The sequence below is a fragment of the Salvelinus fontinalis genome, chromosome 17 (assembly GCF_029448725.1).
Source record: "Salvelinus fontinalis isolate EN_2023a chromosome 17, ASM2944872v1, whole genome shotgun sequence".
NCBI lineage: Eukaryota > Metazoa > Chordata > Actinopteri > Salmoniformes > Salmonidae > Salvelinus > Salvelinus fontinalis.
In genome coordinates this window covers 7,714,521-7,732,211 of record NC_074681.1, presented here as the reverse complement: position 1 = coordinate 7,732,211, position 17,691 = coordinate 7,714,521, and the positions used below count along the sequence as shown (strand labels likewise).

Here is a 17,691-nt window from a genome sequence, read left to right as displayed (position 1 = left end):
GTTTGTTTTTACTCCATGTGTAACTATGTGTTGTTGTATGTGTCGAACTGCTTTGCTTTATCTTGGCCAGGTCGCAATTGTAAATGAGAACGTGTTCTCAATTTGCCTACCTGGTTAAATAAAGGTTAAATAAAAAATTAAAAAATAATAAATATCGATGGAGTGCCTTTGATTTTGACAGCCTGCACATGCGCAGGTCGGCGGCGAGACCGGATGAAGTGTTTTCTACGCATGAGTTTAATTAGCCAACGTCGCCATGACATCGCTTACAACTGTGATGGGGATTTGTCTTGGAGAAGCAGTTTTAGCTTCTCTTTATACTGTAGTCTCTTTGGACAGACTTTGAAAGGGGTCCTGACTTGTCCTTTGAATGCATGTGCCGCGCGATATGCGAAACTGCACAAGAATATAATGTTATCTAGAAGTTTGACAACTAGCTAGCACATTTTTTTGAACACTTTTTTCAAAAATCAAAAATCTTTATATCGAAAAAAAATGTTTTCAGCGGATCAAAGTTGTTGGTTCGTTCGTAAGGTAAGCACTGCCCTATTAAAACAAATCAACCACAGTTAGCTAGCTAGCTAGGTAACGTTAGTTACCCGTGGTTGTTATCCAATTACAGTAGCTAGCTTGCTATTTACTAACTAGTTAGCTAGTAACAGTAGCTACATTTCATGGCTAGTATAACAACAAGAACACTAGTTGTTGCTGGCTGTGTGTAATTGTAGAAAAGTTAGCTAGATTTTCAAGTTTCACATAAACTAGGTAACTTAGTAGTTTAACGTAGCGAACAGCTTTGACCAGAGGGTCTGTCTCCAATTTCTAGCCCAATACATACTACTCAAAACCCGCACAAAAAGCCTGATAACCAGCCCAATACTTGTTTTTTTTTCACAGCAAGAGTGGAGTTGCCGTATTTATACAATACACCCTATATACACACATTTCTATAATGTTATCGCTCTAATTAGAAGGAATAACATAGTAACTTGTAACGACATTAGAAGTGTAATTCGTGTTTCCTCAAAATAGTAGTTATTGCAAGCTATGACTGACTGTGGCAAGAGATGAAATCATTCACACTTATTAAACTCGCCAGATCATTTTCCATCAATGGATGTCGATTTAACTCGTTTGACTGCTATGATTAAGCAATAAGGCACAAGGGGGTATGGTATATGGCCAATATACCACTGCTAAGGGCTGTTCTTAATCATGACTCAAAGCTGAGTGCCTGGATTACAGCTTTTAGCCGTGGTATATTAACAACACAGCCCCGGGGTGCCTTATTGCTATAATAAACGGTGTACCAACGTAATTAAAAGTCATGTTTTCTCATACCCCATGGTATATGGTCTGATATACTGCCGCTTTCAGTTAATCAGCATTCAGGGCTTTAACCAGGTTTATAATTGTAAATAAATCCCCTTTGCGTATGTCCGTAACATAGATTAATCCAACAGGAGAGTTTGAGTGATGAAAGTTGGACAGAGGATCTCCGTCTCTGAGCAAGAACCACTTGGACTAACTTTTAATAAATTAATTTGAGGTTATTTTCTGGCAATTTATCTGTTATTCTGTGCCAGATGTTAATGCTATAAACCGTTATAAACGGCCCATTACCTGAGATTGACTTGTCATTTCAATAGGTGTATAAACTACAGACTAAAATCTGGGTTGATGATTGTGATTCAGTTTTGCCATGTTGTGGTTAGATAAAAGCGGGTTGCCTATTGCCCCTGATAGGCCTACATCTCATCTCAGGTAGCCTATAGGATCCTAGACAAGATTTAGACTGAACCATTTAGCAACTTGCTTAGTTCAGATTAAGACTAATTTATTCAACATAAATAGCGAGGTGATTTTTTTTTTTTTTTAGGTAAGTGCTTGTGTTTCCCAATAGCCTGCATGAATAGCTTACTGATGAAGGGGGTCATAATTTCAGGCAAAAGTTTGGACACACGTACTCTCATTCAAGGGTTTCTTTATTTTTGACAATTTTCTAAATTGTAGAATAATAGTGAAGACATCAACTATGAAATAACACATATGGAATCATGTAGTAAGCAAAAATATAATTTAGATTCTTCAAAGTAGCCACCCTTTGCCTTGATGACAGATTTGCACACTCTTGGCGTTCTCTCAACCAGCTTCATGAGGAATGCTTTTCCAACAGTCTTGAAGGAGTTCCCACATATGTTGAGTACTTGTTGGCTGCTTTTCCTTCACTCTGCTGTTCAACTCATCCCAAACCATCTTAAATTGTGTTGAGGTCGGGTGATTGTGGAGGCCAGGACTCCAAAACTCTCCTTCTTGGTCAACTAGCCATTACACAGCCTGGATGTGTGTTGGGTCATTGTCCTGTTGAAAAACAAATGATAGTCCCACTAAGTGCAAACCAGATGGGATGGCATATCGCTGTAGAATGCTGTGGTAGCCATGCTGGTTAAAAGTCCCTTGAATTCTAAATAAATCACTGACAGTGAATATTCAGAGGTGGAAACCTTCTGTGGGAATTATTGTGAATATATGGGAATTAACAGGAATATATGCAAATTAATACAATTTAAATGTAAATGTTTTTGCATTGGATATATTTACCATATCATATGGAGATAGAAACAGAAACCTTTTCCCTTATCATAAGTAGACATAATTGCAAATAGGTAAATCCTTCCAAAAGAAATACATTCGTAACTAAATAGTTTTTTAAAACTTTAAATGAGTTGACTCTTCACATGGAATGATTTCACTGAACAACAAAAGAAAGGGGAATATTGAATGATCCTCATGATCCATCGCATCTCCCAAAAATGTAAAATGATAGTCTAGAAACTAAAGCTTTGGTTGTCTTCCTCTCAGGCTTCCATGTCTTTTCCCTGGACCTCCTCAATGTCCACCTCTTGAACATCAGACTCTGAGGCCTCATCTTCACTGTCACTTTCCAACCTTGTCGAGAATGGCTCGTTGTCAGACTCAAAAAGCATAATTTGACCGGATGGCCACCAATTTTTCAACCCTTGTATTGGTCAGCCTGTTGCGTGCTTTGGTATGTGTGTGTGTGTGTGTGTGTGTGTGTGTGTGTGTGTGTGTGTGTGTGTGTGTGTGTGTGTGTGTGTGTGTGTGTGTGTGTGTGTGTGTGTGTGTGTGTGTGTGTGTGTGTGTGTGTGTGTGTTCCCAAACAAGGACCAGTTGCGCTCTGAGGCGGCTGATGTTGGTGGGATTTGGAGGATGATGGAGGCAACAGGGGAAAGAGCCTCAGATCCACAAAGTCCCTTCCACCAGGTGGCTGATGAGATATGTTGGCATAACTGCCATATTATATCTCTGTCCCAAAGCCCTTGCTTGAAAGTGTACTTCGCCAGACTGCCAAGAACCTTGCCCTCATCCAGGCCAAGGTGGCGAGACACGGTAGTGATAACACCATAGGCCTTGTTGATCTCTGCACCAGACAGGATGCTCTTGCCAGCATACTTGGGGTCCAACATGTACGCTGCGGCGTGTATGGGTTTCAGGCTGGTCTTCACGCTTTTTGATGTATTTCAGAACTGCAGTTTCCTCTGCTTGGAGCAACAGTGAAGTGGGCAGGGCAGTACGGATTTCTTCTCACATCACTTCTCTTACATCTGCAAGCAGAGTCTGAACATCAGACAGGATGGCAATTGTCTCCGTCAATCTGTGCAATGGCTACTGCTATAGGTTTCAGGAGTTTCAGGCTGCTTACCACTCTCTCCCAAAATACATCATCCAGGAGGATCCTCTTGATGGGGCTGTCCATATCGGCAGACTGTGATATGGCCATTCCTTGGAGAGACTCCTTCCCCTCCAGGAGACTGTCAAACATGATGACAACACCACCCCAATGAGTGTTACTGGGCAGCTTCAATGTGGTGCTCTTATTCTTCTCACTTTGCTTGGTGAGGTAGATTGCTGATATAACTTGATGACCCTTCACATACCTAACCATTTCCTTGGCTCTGTTGTAGAGTGTATCCATTGTTTTCAGTACCATGATGTCCTTGAGGAGCAGATTCAATGCATGAGCAGCACAGCCAATGGGTGTGATGTGAGGGTAGGACTCCTCCCACTTTAGACCAAGCAGCCTTCATGTTGGCAGCATTACCCGTCACCAGTGTAAATACCTTCTGTGGTCCAAGGTCATTGATGACTGCCTTCAGCTCATCTGCAATGTAGAGAGACCGGTGTGTCTGTTCTTTGTGTCTGTGCTCTTGTAGAATACTGGTTGGAGGGGTGTATGCTGGGAGAAGAACATTCAGGAATCTCTTCCAATACACATTGCCTGTGAGCATCAGAGGTGAACCAATTGCATACAGAGCTCGAGCAAGACATTCATCGGCATTTCTCTGACTACGTTCCTCCATTGAGTCAAAAACAACTTCTGATTCCAGAAGGATCATGAGCTGTTGCTATAGATAAGGTGTCTGATTCACCCTTTTCACTTCGAATAGAAGTAGAGGGACTTTTGTCAGTGGTAGCTTGTTGTGAGCGCTGAGGGAACTTTATGCACTTGGCCAGATGATTCTGCATCTTTGTTGCATTCTTCACATATGATTTGGCACAGTATTTGCAAATGTACACAGCTTTTCCTTCTACATTAGCTGCAGTGAAATGTCTCCACACATCAGATGATGCCCGTGTCATTTTCCTTTGAAGTTTAGGAATAGAATTAGTAAAAAATAAAATAAAAATACAATTCCATGTACAGATAAATAGTTAAGCAGTTAGATTAAACAGCTCCTTTTGTAAGATGTTTTAAAATGAAACATGTATGGAAACGGGTGAATTAACACTCCTCAGATAGCAGGCTCAAGCAAGCTAAAACCCACATGGTAGCAAAAACTAACTAGCAGAAATTGTTAAGAGGTTATAAATGATTTAAGCACACTTTGCTGTAGGCTACTATTTACTAGTTAACAAAAAATCATGTATGTCATATAAAATATATTCACCCCACCCAGTATTGTAATCAAAACTTACCAGAAAGCATGTAGTCCTTGGCTCAGACAGTGTAGTAGTGTGGGCTCAATAGCATCTCATTAGTATGCAAGATCTTGAGAATCAGCTGTACATGTGATGGGAGAATGCACTGTGCATGCAGAGGGTTGCAATCCCATTGAATTGGGGACAGTTTAAACAAAATATGCCACAAGACCTAGAATTGCCTTGTGTGTATCCCACAAAAAAAGGTTCGCTGTTATAAGCGAACTTTTTGTTGATTCATTTAAGCAAAATTCTCCATATTCCTGGGCTTAACTTCCCATGGAAAAATTCAAGAAATTTCCCGTAAAGTTTCCGACCCTTTGCAGTCCTAGTAGAGGTTTATTCTAGCTGAAGAACGATCGCCGGCGTTCTCTTATACCGAGTTGGAGTGCCATTTTCTAGGAACAACATTGAGGCACCATCAGTCGACGCTTGTAAAAATGTCAATTTTGAAAACCCTTACGTGTACCTACGTTTGTCCTCTACAACTATGTGCCGTTTACTGAGTTGAGTAACACAAATGAGGAAAAAGTCAGTGGTTTTATTCGCTATGTTTTTAAATATATTTTTTCAGGTATGAATTTCAGCCACCCTGTGGGAGGAATGCGATTGTACACAACAAACATAGTTACAGGTAATCGTTTTCACAATTGGTGTTTATTTTTATTTTTATTACAAGCGTCGACTGCTGTTGTTGCTAGCAGATCACGCGACCAGTGATCAGAACTCAACTCCACCTCGATATATCAGAGAACAGAGTTCGAGCGTTCTTCAGCTAGGCTCATTCAGGCGAACATTTTCAGGGAACACAATTATGGCATACGAGTCACTTCCCAATGTGATGTATCTGTGAATGAATTTTGGTGTTTCCAGGTGATTTGTTGGAGAGCAGTAGCCAGTGTGGCGTGGTCTGTCCTACTGCTGCTTCCCACCACAGCTCTGTTTGTACTTCTCAGCAGATTCAGTCTGTTTCACCCCATACTCTGGATATCAGGTGAGAGAACCTTTCAGAAGCCAATATACTGACCTTGTACACAGTGTCAAAATGTATTAGCTCACTGTAGTCGTTCTCTGGCTGTGTAGCCAGTCAGACTAACCTACCTTACTGTAGTCGTTCTCTGGCTGTGTAGCCAGTCAGACTAACCTACCTTACTGTAGTCGTTCTCTGGCTGTGTAGCCAGTCAGACTAACTTACCTTACTGTAGTCGTTCTCTGGCTGTGTAGCCAGTCAGACTAACTTACCTTACTGTAGTCGTTCTCTGGCTGTGTAGCCAGTCAGACTAACTTACCTTACTGTAGTCGTTCTCTGGCTGTGTAGCCAGTCAGACTAACTTACCTTACTGTAGTCGTTCTCTGGCTGTGTAGCCAGTCAGACTAACCTACCTTACTGTAGTCGTTCTCTGGCTGTGTAGCCAGTCAGACTAACCTACCTTACTGTAGTCGTTCTCTGGCTGTGTAGCCAGTCAGACTAACCTACCTTTCTGTAGTCGTTCTCTGGCTGTGTAGCCAGTCAGACTAACCTACCTTACTGTAGTCGTTCTCTGGCTGTGTAGCCAGTCAGACTAACCTACCTTACTGTAGTCGTTCTCTGGCTGTGTAGCCAGCTAAGACAGTTATGTCGGAGACTGCTTGTAAGCACATTACTGTAATGTCTCGTTCCAGAATGCCTGTCCCTATTGACCAGTCCCAGTGGCATCTTCTCCTTCATTCTGCTGTGTGGAGTGGTGGTGCTGGTGGGCTTCTTCAACCTGGAGTATTACACAGGTGAGTCAGTCCATGAAGGGTTCTCCCAGGGGATCACACCTCTGAGTGGACGGAGCCGCAGGCGATTGCTGCACTCCGTCTCTTGAGAGTGAATCTGGGTTCGTGGGTGGAACCAGGACAATACAATTACTGGAGAAAGGAAACATATATAAATGATGGTCTCACTGTACTGTAGGTGCCAATGTCCTGGGACAACACAGTCCCAACATTCACCCTGTACATGGTGGTGCCAATGTCCTGGGACAACACAGTCCCAACATTCACCCTGTTTATGGTGGTGCCAATGTCCTGGGACAACACATTCCCAGCATGCACCCTGTTTTTTATTAATTGTTTTGATTAATTGATTGATTCCCACCAGTTGTCCCATCCGTCGCCTGTTCCAAGATCGCCCTCCTGGGTCAGGTGCTCCACCCCCGTCAGGTCGTCCACTCACTGGTGCACTGCATCATGGGTGTAGTAGTAGCTTGGTGTTGTGCCTTCACCATCGGAGGGCGCTACCAGTCCTTGGGGCACCCCTGTACACAGGATGAGAGGTGAGACACTACACAACATGTTTAGGTTTTTACCTGGCATACACACAGGGATGGAAATGAAGATGGCCCGAGGCTAGTACTTATCAGACCAGGCTAGTAGAACGTGTCAAACTAGCTGCCGGCTAGGGAAGTGTTGTACTTTTCAGACCAGGCTAGTAGAACGTGTCAAACTAGCTGCCGGCTAGGGAAGTGTTGTACTTTTCAGACTGGGCTAGTAGAACGTGTCAAACTAGCTGCCGGCTAGGGAAGTGTTGTACTTTTCAGACTGGGCTAGTAGAACGTGTCAAACTAGCTGCCGGCTAGGGAAGTGTTGTACTTTTCAGACTGGGCTAGTAGAACGTGTCAAACTAGCTGCCGGCTAGGGAAGTGTTGTACTTTTCAGACTGGGCTAGTAGAACGTGTCAAACTAGCTGCCGGCTAGGGAAGTGTTGTACTTTTCAGACTGGGCTAGTAGAACGTGTCAAACTAGCTGCCGGCTAGGGAAGTGTTGTACTTTTCAGACTGGGCTAGTAGAACGTGTCAAACTAGCTGCCGGCTAGGGAAGTGTTGTACTTTTCAGACTGGGCTAGTAGAACGTGTCAAACTAGCTGCCGGCTAGGGAAGTGTTGTACTTTTCAATAACAAGTAGTACATTTTGGACACGGTAAAACTACTAGCCTGGTTGGCCAGTTCCTGCATACACCTTTATGGTTGTAGAGTAGTAATTCCTTATTTATGGACGAATACTCTTATTCATAATTGCCTTGGCACTGTTTATTTGGTCAATGTTGAGGTTGGGCACCAAGTTAACTTTAGTGAAATATACTTGTTTTTCCCTGTATGAGTGAAAAACACCTGTCCTCATAAGTTCAGGGTTTAGTTGTAACTTTCCTTTTCATCTCAATTTCATTCAAATCAATTTAAGGGCTTTATGGGAAACGTATGTTAACATTACCAAAGCAAGTGAGGTAGATAATAAACTAAAGGGAAATAAACAATACAAAATGTACAGTAAACATTACACTCACAGAACGTTCCAGAAGAATAATGACATTTCAAATGTCATTATGTGTCTGTGTGTGTGTATATACAGTGTTATGATGTGCAAATAGTTAAGTTACGAAAGGGAAAATAAATGAATATGGGTTGTATTTACAATGGTGTTTGTTCTTCACTGGTTGCCCTTTTCTTGTGGCAACAGGTCACAAATCTTACTGCTGTGATGCACACTGTGGAATTTCATCAATAGATATGGGAGTTTATCAAAATTGGGTTTGTTTTCGAATTCTTTGTGGATCTGTGTATTCTGAGGGAAATATGTGTCTCTAATATGGTCATACATTGGGCAGAAGGTTAGGAAGTGCAGCTCAGTTTCCACCTCATTTCGTGGGCAGTGTGCACATAGCCTGTCTTCTCTTGAGAGCCAGGTCTGCCTACGGCGGCCTTTCTCAATAGCAAGGCTATGATCACTGAGTCTGTACATAGTCAAAGCTTTCCTTTATTTTGTGTCATTCAGTGGTCAGGTATTCTGCCACTGTGTACTCTCTGTTTAGGGTCAGTCTCAGTGGTCAGGTATTCACTGTGGACTCTCTGTTTAGGGTCAGTCAGTGGTCAGGTATTCTGCCACTGTGGACTCTCTGTTTAGGGTCAGTCACAGTGGTCAGGTATTCTGCCACTGTGTACTCTCTGTTGAAGGCCAAATAGTGTTCTAGTTTGCTCTACCTTTTTGTTAATTACTTGACACATTTGGAGTAACTATCTTTTTGTTTTCTCATGATTTGGTTGGATCTAATTGTGTTGCTGTCCTGGGGCTTTGTGGGGTCTGTTTGTGAACTGCGCCCTACGACCAGCTTACTAAGGGACTCTTCTCTAGGTTAATTTCTCTGTAGGTGATGGCTTTGTCATGGAAGGTTTGGGAATCGCTTCCTTTTAGGTGGTCGTAGAATTTATTTTCAGAATTTTGAGAATTAGTGTTGAGAATTAGTGTGTATTGGCCTTATTCTGCTCTGGATGCATTATTTTTGCAGAATTCTGTATGCAGAGAATAAATCTGGTGTTGGTCCCATTTTGTGAATTCTTGGTCGGTGAGCGGACTAATTAAAGTATTTTTAGCCAAATCCGAATTGGTATGTAGATTTGATGTTCCTTTTGATGGCGTAGAAGGCCCTTCTTGCCTTGTCTTGTCTCTCAGCTCGTTCACAGCTTTGTGGAAGTTACCTGTGGCGCTGATGTTTAGGCCGAGGTATGTATAGTTTTTTGTGTTCTCTAGGGCAACGATGTCTAGATGGAATTTGTATTTGTGGTCCTGGCAACTGGACCTTTTTTGTAACACCATTGTTTTTGTGTTACTGAGATTTACTGTCAGGGCCCAGGTCTGACAGAATCTGTGCAGAAGATCTAGGTGCTGCTGTAGACCCTCCTTGGTTGGTGACAGAAGCACCAGATCATCAGCAAACAGTAGACATTTGACTTCAGATTCTAGTAGGGTGAGGCCGGGTGCTGCAGACTGTTCTAGTGCCATCGCCAATTTGTTGATATATATGTTGAAGAGGGTGGGGCTCAAGCTGCATCCCTGTCTCACCCCACGACCCTGTGTGAAGAAATGTGTGTGTTTTGCCAGTTTTAACTGCATACTTGTTCTTTGTGTACATGGATTTTATAATGTCGTATGTTTTTCCCCCAACACCACTTTCCATCAATTTGTATAGCAGACCCTCATGCCACATTGAGCAGTAGACTTTTGTGAAATCAACAAAGCATGAAGACTTTTTGCCTTTTGTTTTGTTTGTTTCTTCAAATACATTGATTTGATTTCTGACGTGCTGTTCCTTTTTCCGTAGTGTATTTCTGTATTGTTTTAGTGATTCACCGTAGTGAAGGCTCAGGTTTTCTGGATCTCTGTGTTTTTGGTTAGATAGGTTTTCTCAATTTCTTTCTTAGGTTTTTGCATTCTTCAACAAACCATTTGTCATTGTTAATTTTGTTGACATTTTTAGATTTGATAGGGAAGCTGAGAAGTCAAATATACTGTTTAGGTTTTCTACTGCAAGTTTACACCTTCACTATTACAGTGAAATGTTTTGTCCAGGAAATTGTCTAGAAGGGATTGAATTTGTTGAAGAATAGTTTTTTGGTTGATTTCTTTTTTCTTCTTTTTCTTCCGTCTTGTTCCTTTTTCTTTTTCCTCGATGCCTCATGGTTGAGCAAAGCTCCGTTCAGATGTCTCTGTCTGTTGTTGTTGTTGGTTACAGTAGTGGTCCTGAGATGTGCCTGAATGAATATCACCTGGTGTTGCTGCTGGTGGGGGCCTTCATTGGCTACAGCCACAGCCTGGTGGGAGTGGTCTACAACATGAACTACGTTTCCTTCCACACCATGCAGGTACGTCCCGTCTCTTTACTTCCTGTTTCCTTCCACACCATGCAGGTACGTCCCGTCTCTTTACTTCCTGTCTCTTTACTTCCTGTTTCCTTCCACACCATGCAGGTACGTCCCGTCTCTTTACTTCCTGTCTCTTTCCTGGGCCCGGTTTCCCAAAAGCATCTTACATTTAAAATCTACCCAAAAATCACTAATTCCTGTGATTTAGTGTTAAATAACACTATGTGAGAACAATATTTTTTGTGAACCGATGTTTCATTATGTCGTTATAATAAGGTTAGTAGCAATTTGTGGAAATCTGTTGCAGCTGAAGTCTTTGACAAAACCTTCGAGGCTGGCTGGCTGGCTGGCTGGCTGGCTGGCTGGCTGGCTGGGTTGATAAAGGTGTACTTGAATATTCTCGTTATTAATCGACTGGTTGAACACCTGAGTATGTCGTTAGATGTTTTGTTTCCCTTCAGAAGATCTAAACATATACCGTACAGGAAGTATTCAGACCCCTTCACTTTTTCCACATTTTGTTACGTTACAGCCTCATTCTAAAATTGATTAAATAAAAAATTGTCCCCAACAATCTACACCCAATACCCCGTAATAACAAAGCGAAAACTGTTTATTTTTATTACAAATAAAAAACATACCTTATTCACATAAGTATTCCGAACCTTTACTATGAGACTAGAAATTGAGCTCGGGTGCATCCTGTTTCCATTGATCCTTGAGATGTTTCTACAACTTGAATGGAGTCCACCTGTGGTAAATTCAATTGATTGGACATGATTTGGAGAGGCACACACCTGTCTATATAAGGTCCCACGGTTGACAATGCATGTCAGAGCAGAAACCAAGACATGAGGTCAAAGGAATTGTCTGTTCAACTCCAGGACAGGATTGTGTCGAGGAACAGATCTGGGGAAGGGTACAGACTTTTCTTCCTGCAGCATTGAAAGTCCCCAAAAACACAGTTGCCTCAATCATCCTTTAATGGAAGAAGTTTGGAACCACCAAGACTCTTCCTAGAACTGGCCGCCTGGCCAAACTGAGCAATCGGGGGAGAAGGGCCTTGGTCAGGGAGAAGACCAAGAACCTGATGGTCACTCTGACAGAGCAACAAAACTCCTCTGTGGAGATGGGAGAACCTTCCAGAAGGACAACCATCTCTGCAGCACTCCACCAATCAGGCCTTTATGGTAGAGTGGCCAGACGGAAGCCACTCCTCAGTAAAAAGCACATGACAGCCCGCTTGGAGTTTGCCAAATTGCACCTAAAGACTCTCTGACCATGAGAAACAAGATTCTCTGGTCTGATGAAACCAAGATTGAACTCTTTGGCCTGAATGCCAAGCGTCACGTCTGGAGGAAACCTGGCACCATCCCTATGGTGAAGCATGGTGGTGGCAGCATCATGCTGTGGGGATGTTTTTCAGCGGCAGGGACTGGAGACTAGTCAGGAACGAGGGAAAGATGAACGGCGCAAAGTACAGAGATCCTTGATGAAAACCTGCTCCAGAGTGCTCAGGACCTCAGACTGGGGGCGAAGGTTCACCTTCCAACAGGACAACAACCCTAAGCACACAGCCAAGACAACGCAGGAGTGGCTTCGGGACAAGTCTCTGGATGTCCTTGAGTGGCCCAGCCAGAGGCCGGACTTGAACCCAATCGAACATCTCTGGAGAAACCTGAAAATAGCTGTGCAGCGACGCTCCCCATCCAATCTGACAGACCTTGAGAAGATCTGCAGAGAAGAATGGGAGAAACTCCCCAAATACAGGTGTGCCAAGCTTGTAGCGTCATACCCAAGAAGACTTGAGGCTGTAATCGCTGCCAAAGGTGCTTCAACAAAGTACTGAGTAAAGGGACTGAATACTAATGGAAATATGATATTTCAGTTTTGTATTTTTAATACATTTGCAATGTTTTAAACCTGTTTTTGCTTTGTCATTACGGGGTATTGTGTGTGTGTGTGTGTGTGTGTGTAGACTGAGGGGAGAGGAACACAATTTAATCCATTTTAGAATAAGGCTGTAACTTAACAATGTGGAAAAAGTGAAGGGTCTGAATACTATCCTAATGCACGCTGTTTATCGCTCTGCGACCGCCGATAACTTGGGAACAAAGTTGCCAATGTCTTTACAATTGAACAAGCGAAGGAAAATAATCTGCATTTATAGGTATGTACGCAGTAGGACCTATAGGCTACCATTGGCCGATATATTTCCTTCATATTGAATTGTTGAGTTCTGTTTGTAGGCTACGTTGTCATATTTATCCTTCAATATATTTCATGATGTGTAACATCGTGTGCTGAATGAATCTGTGATTTTGTGCATTTTTATTGGGTAAGCATTAGAATAAGCTGCCTCTATTTGCAGCCGTTAGGTGGTAATATCTCTCTAGGAGCTGATCTGGCATCAGTTATGCAGCCATTAGGTGGTAATATCTCTCTAGGAGCTGATCTGGCATCAGTTATGCAGCCATTAGGTGGTAATATCTCTCTAGGAGCTGATCTGGCATCAGTTTTGCAGCCATTAGGTGGTAATATCTCTCTTGGGGCTGATCTGGCATCAGTTTTGCAGCCATTAGGTGGTAATATCTCTCTAGAAGCTGATCTGGCATCAGTTTTGCAGCCATTAGGTGGTAATATCTCTCTAGGAGCTGATCTGGCATCAGTTATGCAGCCATTAGGTGGTAATATCTCTCTAGGGGCTGATCTGGCATCAGTTATGCAGCCATTAGGTGGTAATATCTCTCTAGGAGCTGATCTGGCATCAGTTTTGCAGCCATTAGGTGGTAATATCTCTCTAGGAGCTGATCTGGCATCAGTTTTGCAGCCATTAGGTGGTAATATCTCTCTAGGGGCTGATCTGGCATCAGTTATGACACATGGCGGACGTTCTCTCTCTCTTCCCAGAGGACTCCTGTGTGTCCCCTCTCTCTTCCCAGAGGACTCCTGTGTGTCCCCTCTCTCTTCCCAGAGGACTCCTGTGTGTCCCCTCTCTCTTCCCAGAGGACTCCTGTGTGTCCCCTCTCTCTTCCCAGAGGACTCCTGTGTGTCCCCTCTTTCTTCCCAGAGGACTCCTGTGTGTCCCCTCTCTCTTCCCAGAGGACTCCTGTGTGTCCCCTCTCTCTTCCCAGAGGACTCCTGTGTGTCCCCTCTCTCTTCCCAGAGGACTCCTGTGTGTCCCCTCTCTCTTCCCAGAGGACTCCTGTGTGTCCCCTCTCTCTTCCCAGAGGACTCCTGTGTGTCCCCTCTCTCTTCCCAGAGGACTCCTGTGTGTCCCCTCTCTCTTCCCAGAGGACTCCTGTGTGTCCCCTCTCTCTTCCCAGAGGACTCCTGTGTGTCCCCTCTCTCTTCCCAGAGGACTCCTGTGTGTCCCCTCTCTCTTCCCAGAGGACTCCTGTGTGTCCCCTCTCTCTTCCCAGAGGACTCCTGTGTGTCCCCTCTCTCTTCCCAGAGGACTCCTGTGTGTCCCCTCTCTCTTCCCAGAGGACTCCTGTGTGTCCCCTCTCTCTTCCCAGAGGACTCCTGTGTGTCCCCTCTCTCTTCCCAGAGGACTCCTGTGTGTCCCCTCTCTCTTCCCAGAGGACTCCTGTGTGTCCCCTCTCTCTTCCCAGAGGACTCCTGTGTGTCCCCTCTCTCTTCCCAGAGACCTCCTGTGTGTCCCCTCTCTCTTCCCAGAGAAACGCCTGTGTCCCCCTCTCTCTTCCCAGAGAAACGCCTGTGTCCCCCCCTCTCTCTTCCCAGAGAGACTCCTGTGTGTCCCCTCTCTCTTCCCAGAGACCTCCTGTGTGTCCCCTCTCTCTTCCCAGAGACCTCCTGTGTGTCCCCTCTCTCTTCCCAGAGACCTCCTGTGTGTCCCCTCTCTCTTCCCAGAGACCTCCTGTGTGTCCCCTCTCTCTTCCCAGAGAAACGCCTGTGTCCCCCCCCTCTCTCTTCCCAGAGAAACGCCTGTGTCCCCCCCTCTCTCTTCCCAGAGGACTCCTGTGTGTCCCCTCTCTCTTCCCAGAGAAACGCCTGTGTCCCCCCCCTCTCTCTTCCCAGAGACCTCCTGTGTGTCCCCTCTCTCTTCCCAGAGAAACGCCTGTGTCCCCCCCCTCTCTCTTCCCGGAGAAACGCCTGTGTCCCCCCCTCTCTCTTCCCGGAGAAACGCCTGTGTCCCCCCCCTCTCTCTTCCCGGAGAAACGCCTGTGTCCCCCCCTCTCTCTTCCCGGAGAAACGCCTGTGTCCCCCCCCTCTCTCTTCCCAGAGAAACGCCTGTGTCCCCCCCCTCTCTCTTCCCAGAGAAACGCCTGTGTCCCCCCCCTCTCTCTTCCCAGAGAAACGCCTGTGCCCCCCCCCTCTCTCTTCCCAGAGAACTGCCCAGTGTATAAAACTACAAGATAATAGATGACTGTTACTCTGCTTGGTTGTGTTCTGTAGATACAAAATGTTGAAAGCTACCGGAACCTGTCCAATAACGTGGAATATTGTTTTCAGTTGGATAATGTTTTCCTACAGTCCACTCTACTGAACATAACCCATCAATGTCTACTACTGTTGGGTATTGTAGTTTCTGTTACCTTTGATAGCACTATGTTATGAGACATCAGGAAGTGCCACGTTCTCCTCAAGCTGCTGAGGGGAGGACAGCTCATAATGAGGTCCGGAATGGAGTCAATGGAATCGACCACACGGAAACCATGGAAACAACGCCTTTGTATACCATTCCATTTACTCCGTTCCAGACCTTATTATGAGCCGTCCTCCCCTCAGCAGCCTCCACTGCTCTGCTTTCATGTTTCAGCAATACAAGTACCTCCGCTTCAAGGGAGCTCTGCCCCTAGTGGTGAAGGCCAGTACTGTTCAGGCTCTCTACGGTCTCAGGAACTTCCTTCTCCTTTATTTCTTCATGGGTAAGGAGACATTACCAAGTCACTCATGGCTTTGTCTATGAGCTATTCAGTGGGGCGTCTCCCAACTGTTCTGTAGTCAAAAGATATTGATGATCCATCTCCCTGTCTTTCAGGATATGCACCACGAGCCTGGATCTGTAAAACACTTGACCTCAACATCAACAGGTTAACCTCACAATATTATTTTAAATCTGACCCCGCCTACCCCCTCGACTGCTAGGCAGCCGACCCCCCCCCCCCCGTCTACCCCCTCGACTGCTAGGCAGCTGACCCCCCCCCCCCCCGTCTGCCCCCTCGACTGCTAGGCAGCTGACCCCCCCGTCTACCCCCTCGACTGCTAGGCAGCTGACCCCCCCCCCCCCCCGTCTACCCCCTCGACTGCTAGGCAGCTGACCCCCCCCCGTCTACCCCCTCGACTGCTAGGCAGCTGACCCCCCCCCCCCCGTCTACCCCCTCGACTGCTAGGCAGCTGACCCCCCCCCGTCTACCCCCTCGACTGCTAGGCAGCTGACCCCCCCCCCCCCCGTCTACCCCCTCGACTGCTAGGCAGCTGACCCCCCCCCCCCCGTCTACCCCCTCGACTGCTAGGCAGCTGACCCCCCCCCGTCTACCCCCTCGACTGCTAGGCAGCTGACCCCCCCCCCCGTCTACCCCCTCGACTGCTAGGCAGCTGACCCCCGTCTACCCCCTCGACTGCTAGGCAGCTGACCCCCGTCTACCCCCTCGACTGCTAGGCAGCTGACCCCCGTCTACCCCCTCGACTGCTAGGCAGCTGACCCCCCCCCCCCGTCTACCCCCTCGACTGCTAGGCAGCTGACCCCCCCCCCGTCTGCCCCCTCGACTGCTAGGCAGCTGACCCCCCCCCCCCGTCTACCCCCTCGACTGCTAGGCAGCTGACCCCCCCCCCGTCTACCCCCTCGACTGCTAGGCAGCTGACCCCCCCCCCCCGTCTACCCCCTCGACTGCTAGGCAGCTGACCCCCCCCCCGTCTACCCCCTCGACTGCTAGGCAGCTGACCCCCCGTCTACCCCCTCGACTGCTAGGCAGCTGACCCCCCCCCGTCTACCCCCTCGACTGCTAGGCAGCTGACCCCCCCCCCGTCTACCCCCTCGACTGCTAGGCAGCTGACCCCCCCCCCCCCCCCGTCTGCCCCCTCGACTGCTAGGCAGCTGACCCCCCCCCCCCCGTCTACCCCCTCGACTGCTAGGCAGCTGACCCCCCCCCCCGTCTACCCCCTCGACTGCTAGGCAGCTGACCCCCCCCCGTCTGCCCCCTCGACTGCTAGGCAGCTGACCCCCCCCCCCGTCTGCCCCCTCGACTGCTAGGCAGCTGACCCCCCCCCCCCGTCTACCCCCTCGACTGCTAGGCAGCTGACCCCCCCCCGTCTGCCCCCTCGACTGCTAGGCAGCTGACCCCCCCCCGTCTACCCCCTCGACTGCTTGGCAGCTGACCCCCCCCCCCCCCGTCTACCCCCTCGACTGCTAGGCAGCTGACCCCCCCCCCCCGTCTACCCCCTCGACTGCTAGGCAGCTGACCCCCCCCCGTCTACCCCCTCGACTGCTAGGCAGCTGACCCCCCCCCCCCGTCTGCCCCCTCGACTGCTAGGCAGCTGACCCCCCCCCCCGTCTACCCCCTCGACTGCTAGGCAGCTGACCCCCCCCCGTCTACCCCCTCGACTGCTAGGCAGCTGACCCCCCCCCCCCCGTCTACCCCCTCGACTGCTAGGCAGCTGACCCCCCCCCCGTCTACCCCCTCGACTGCTAGGCAGCTGACCCCCCCCCCCCGTCTACCCCCTCGACTGCTAGGCAGCTGACCCCCCCCCCGTCTACCCCCTCGACTGCTAGGCAGCTGACCCCCCCCCCCCGTCTACCCCCTCGACTGCTAGGCAGCTGACCCCCCCCCCCCGTCTACCCCCTCGACTGCTAGGCAGCTGACCCCCCCCCCCGTCTACCCCCTCGACTGCTAGGCAGCTGACCCCCCCCCCCCGTCTACCCCCTCGACTGCTAGGCAGCTGACCCCCCCCCCCCGTCTACCCCCTCGACTGCTAGGCAGCTGACCCCCCCCCCCCGTCTACCCCCTCGACTGCTAGGCAGCTGACCCCCCCCCCGTCTACCCCCTCGACTGCTAGGCAGCTGACC

At 47.5% G+C, this 17,691-nt stretch overlaps 1 protein-coding gene across 1 annotated transcript in view; it reads left to right on the top strand.

Annotated features, from left to right (window-relative positions):
* Positions 1-288: 288 nt before the first annotated feature.
* ndc1 (NDC1 transmembrane nucleoporin) overlaps positions 289-17,691 on the top strand; it is a gene marked incomplete in the record, with an annotated part of 29,330 nt that continues 11,927 nt past the window's right edge. Inside the window, 7 exon segments of the mRNA XM_055866045.1 lie at positions 289-534; positions 5,875-5,995; positions 6,664-6,765; positions 7,127-7,301; positions 10,532-10,661; positions 15,445-15,553; positions 15,667-15,718. Of these exon segments, the coding sequence (XP_055722020.1) occupies positions 496-534; positions 5,875-5,995; positions 6,664-6,765; positions 7,127-7,301; positions 10,532-10,661; positions 15,445-15,553; positions 15,667-15,718 (728 nt within the window).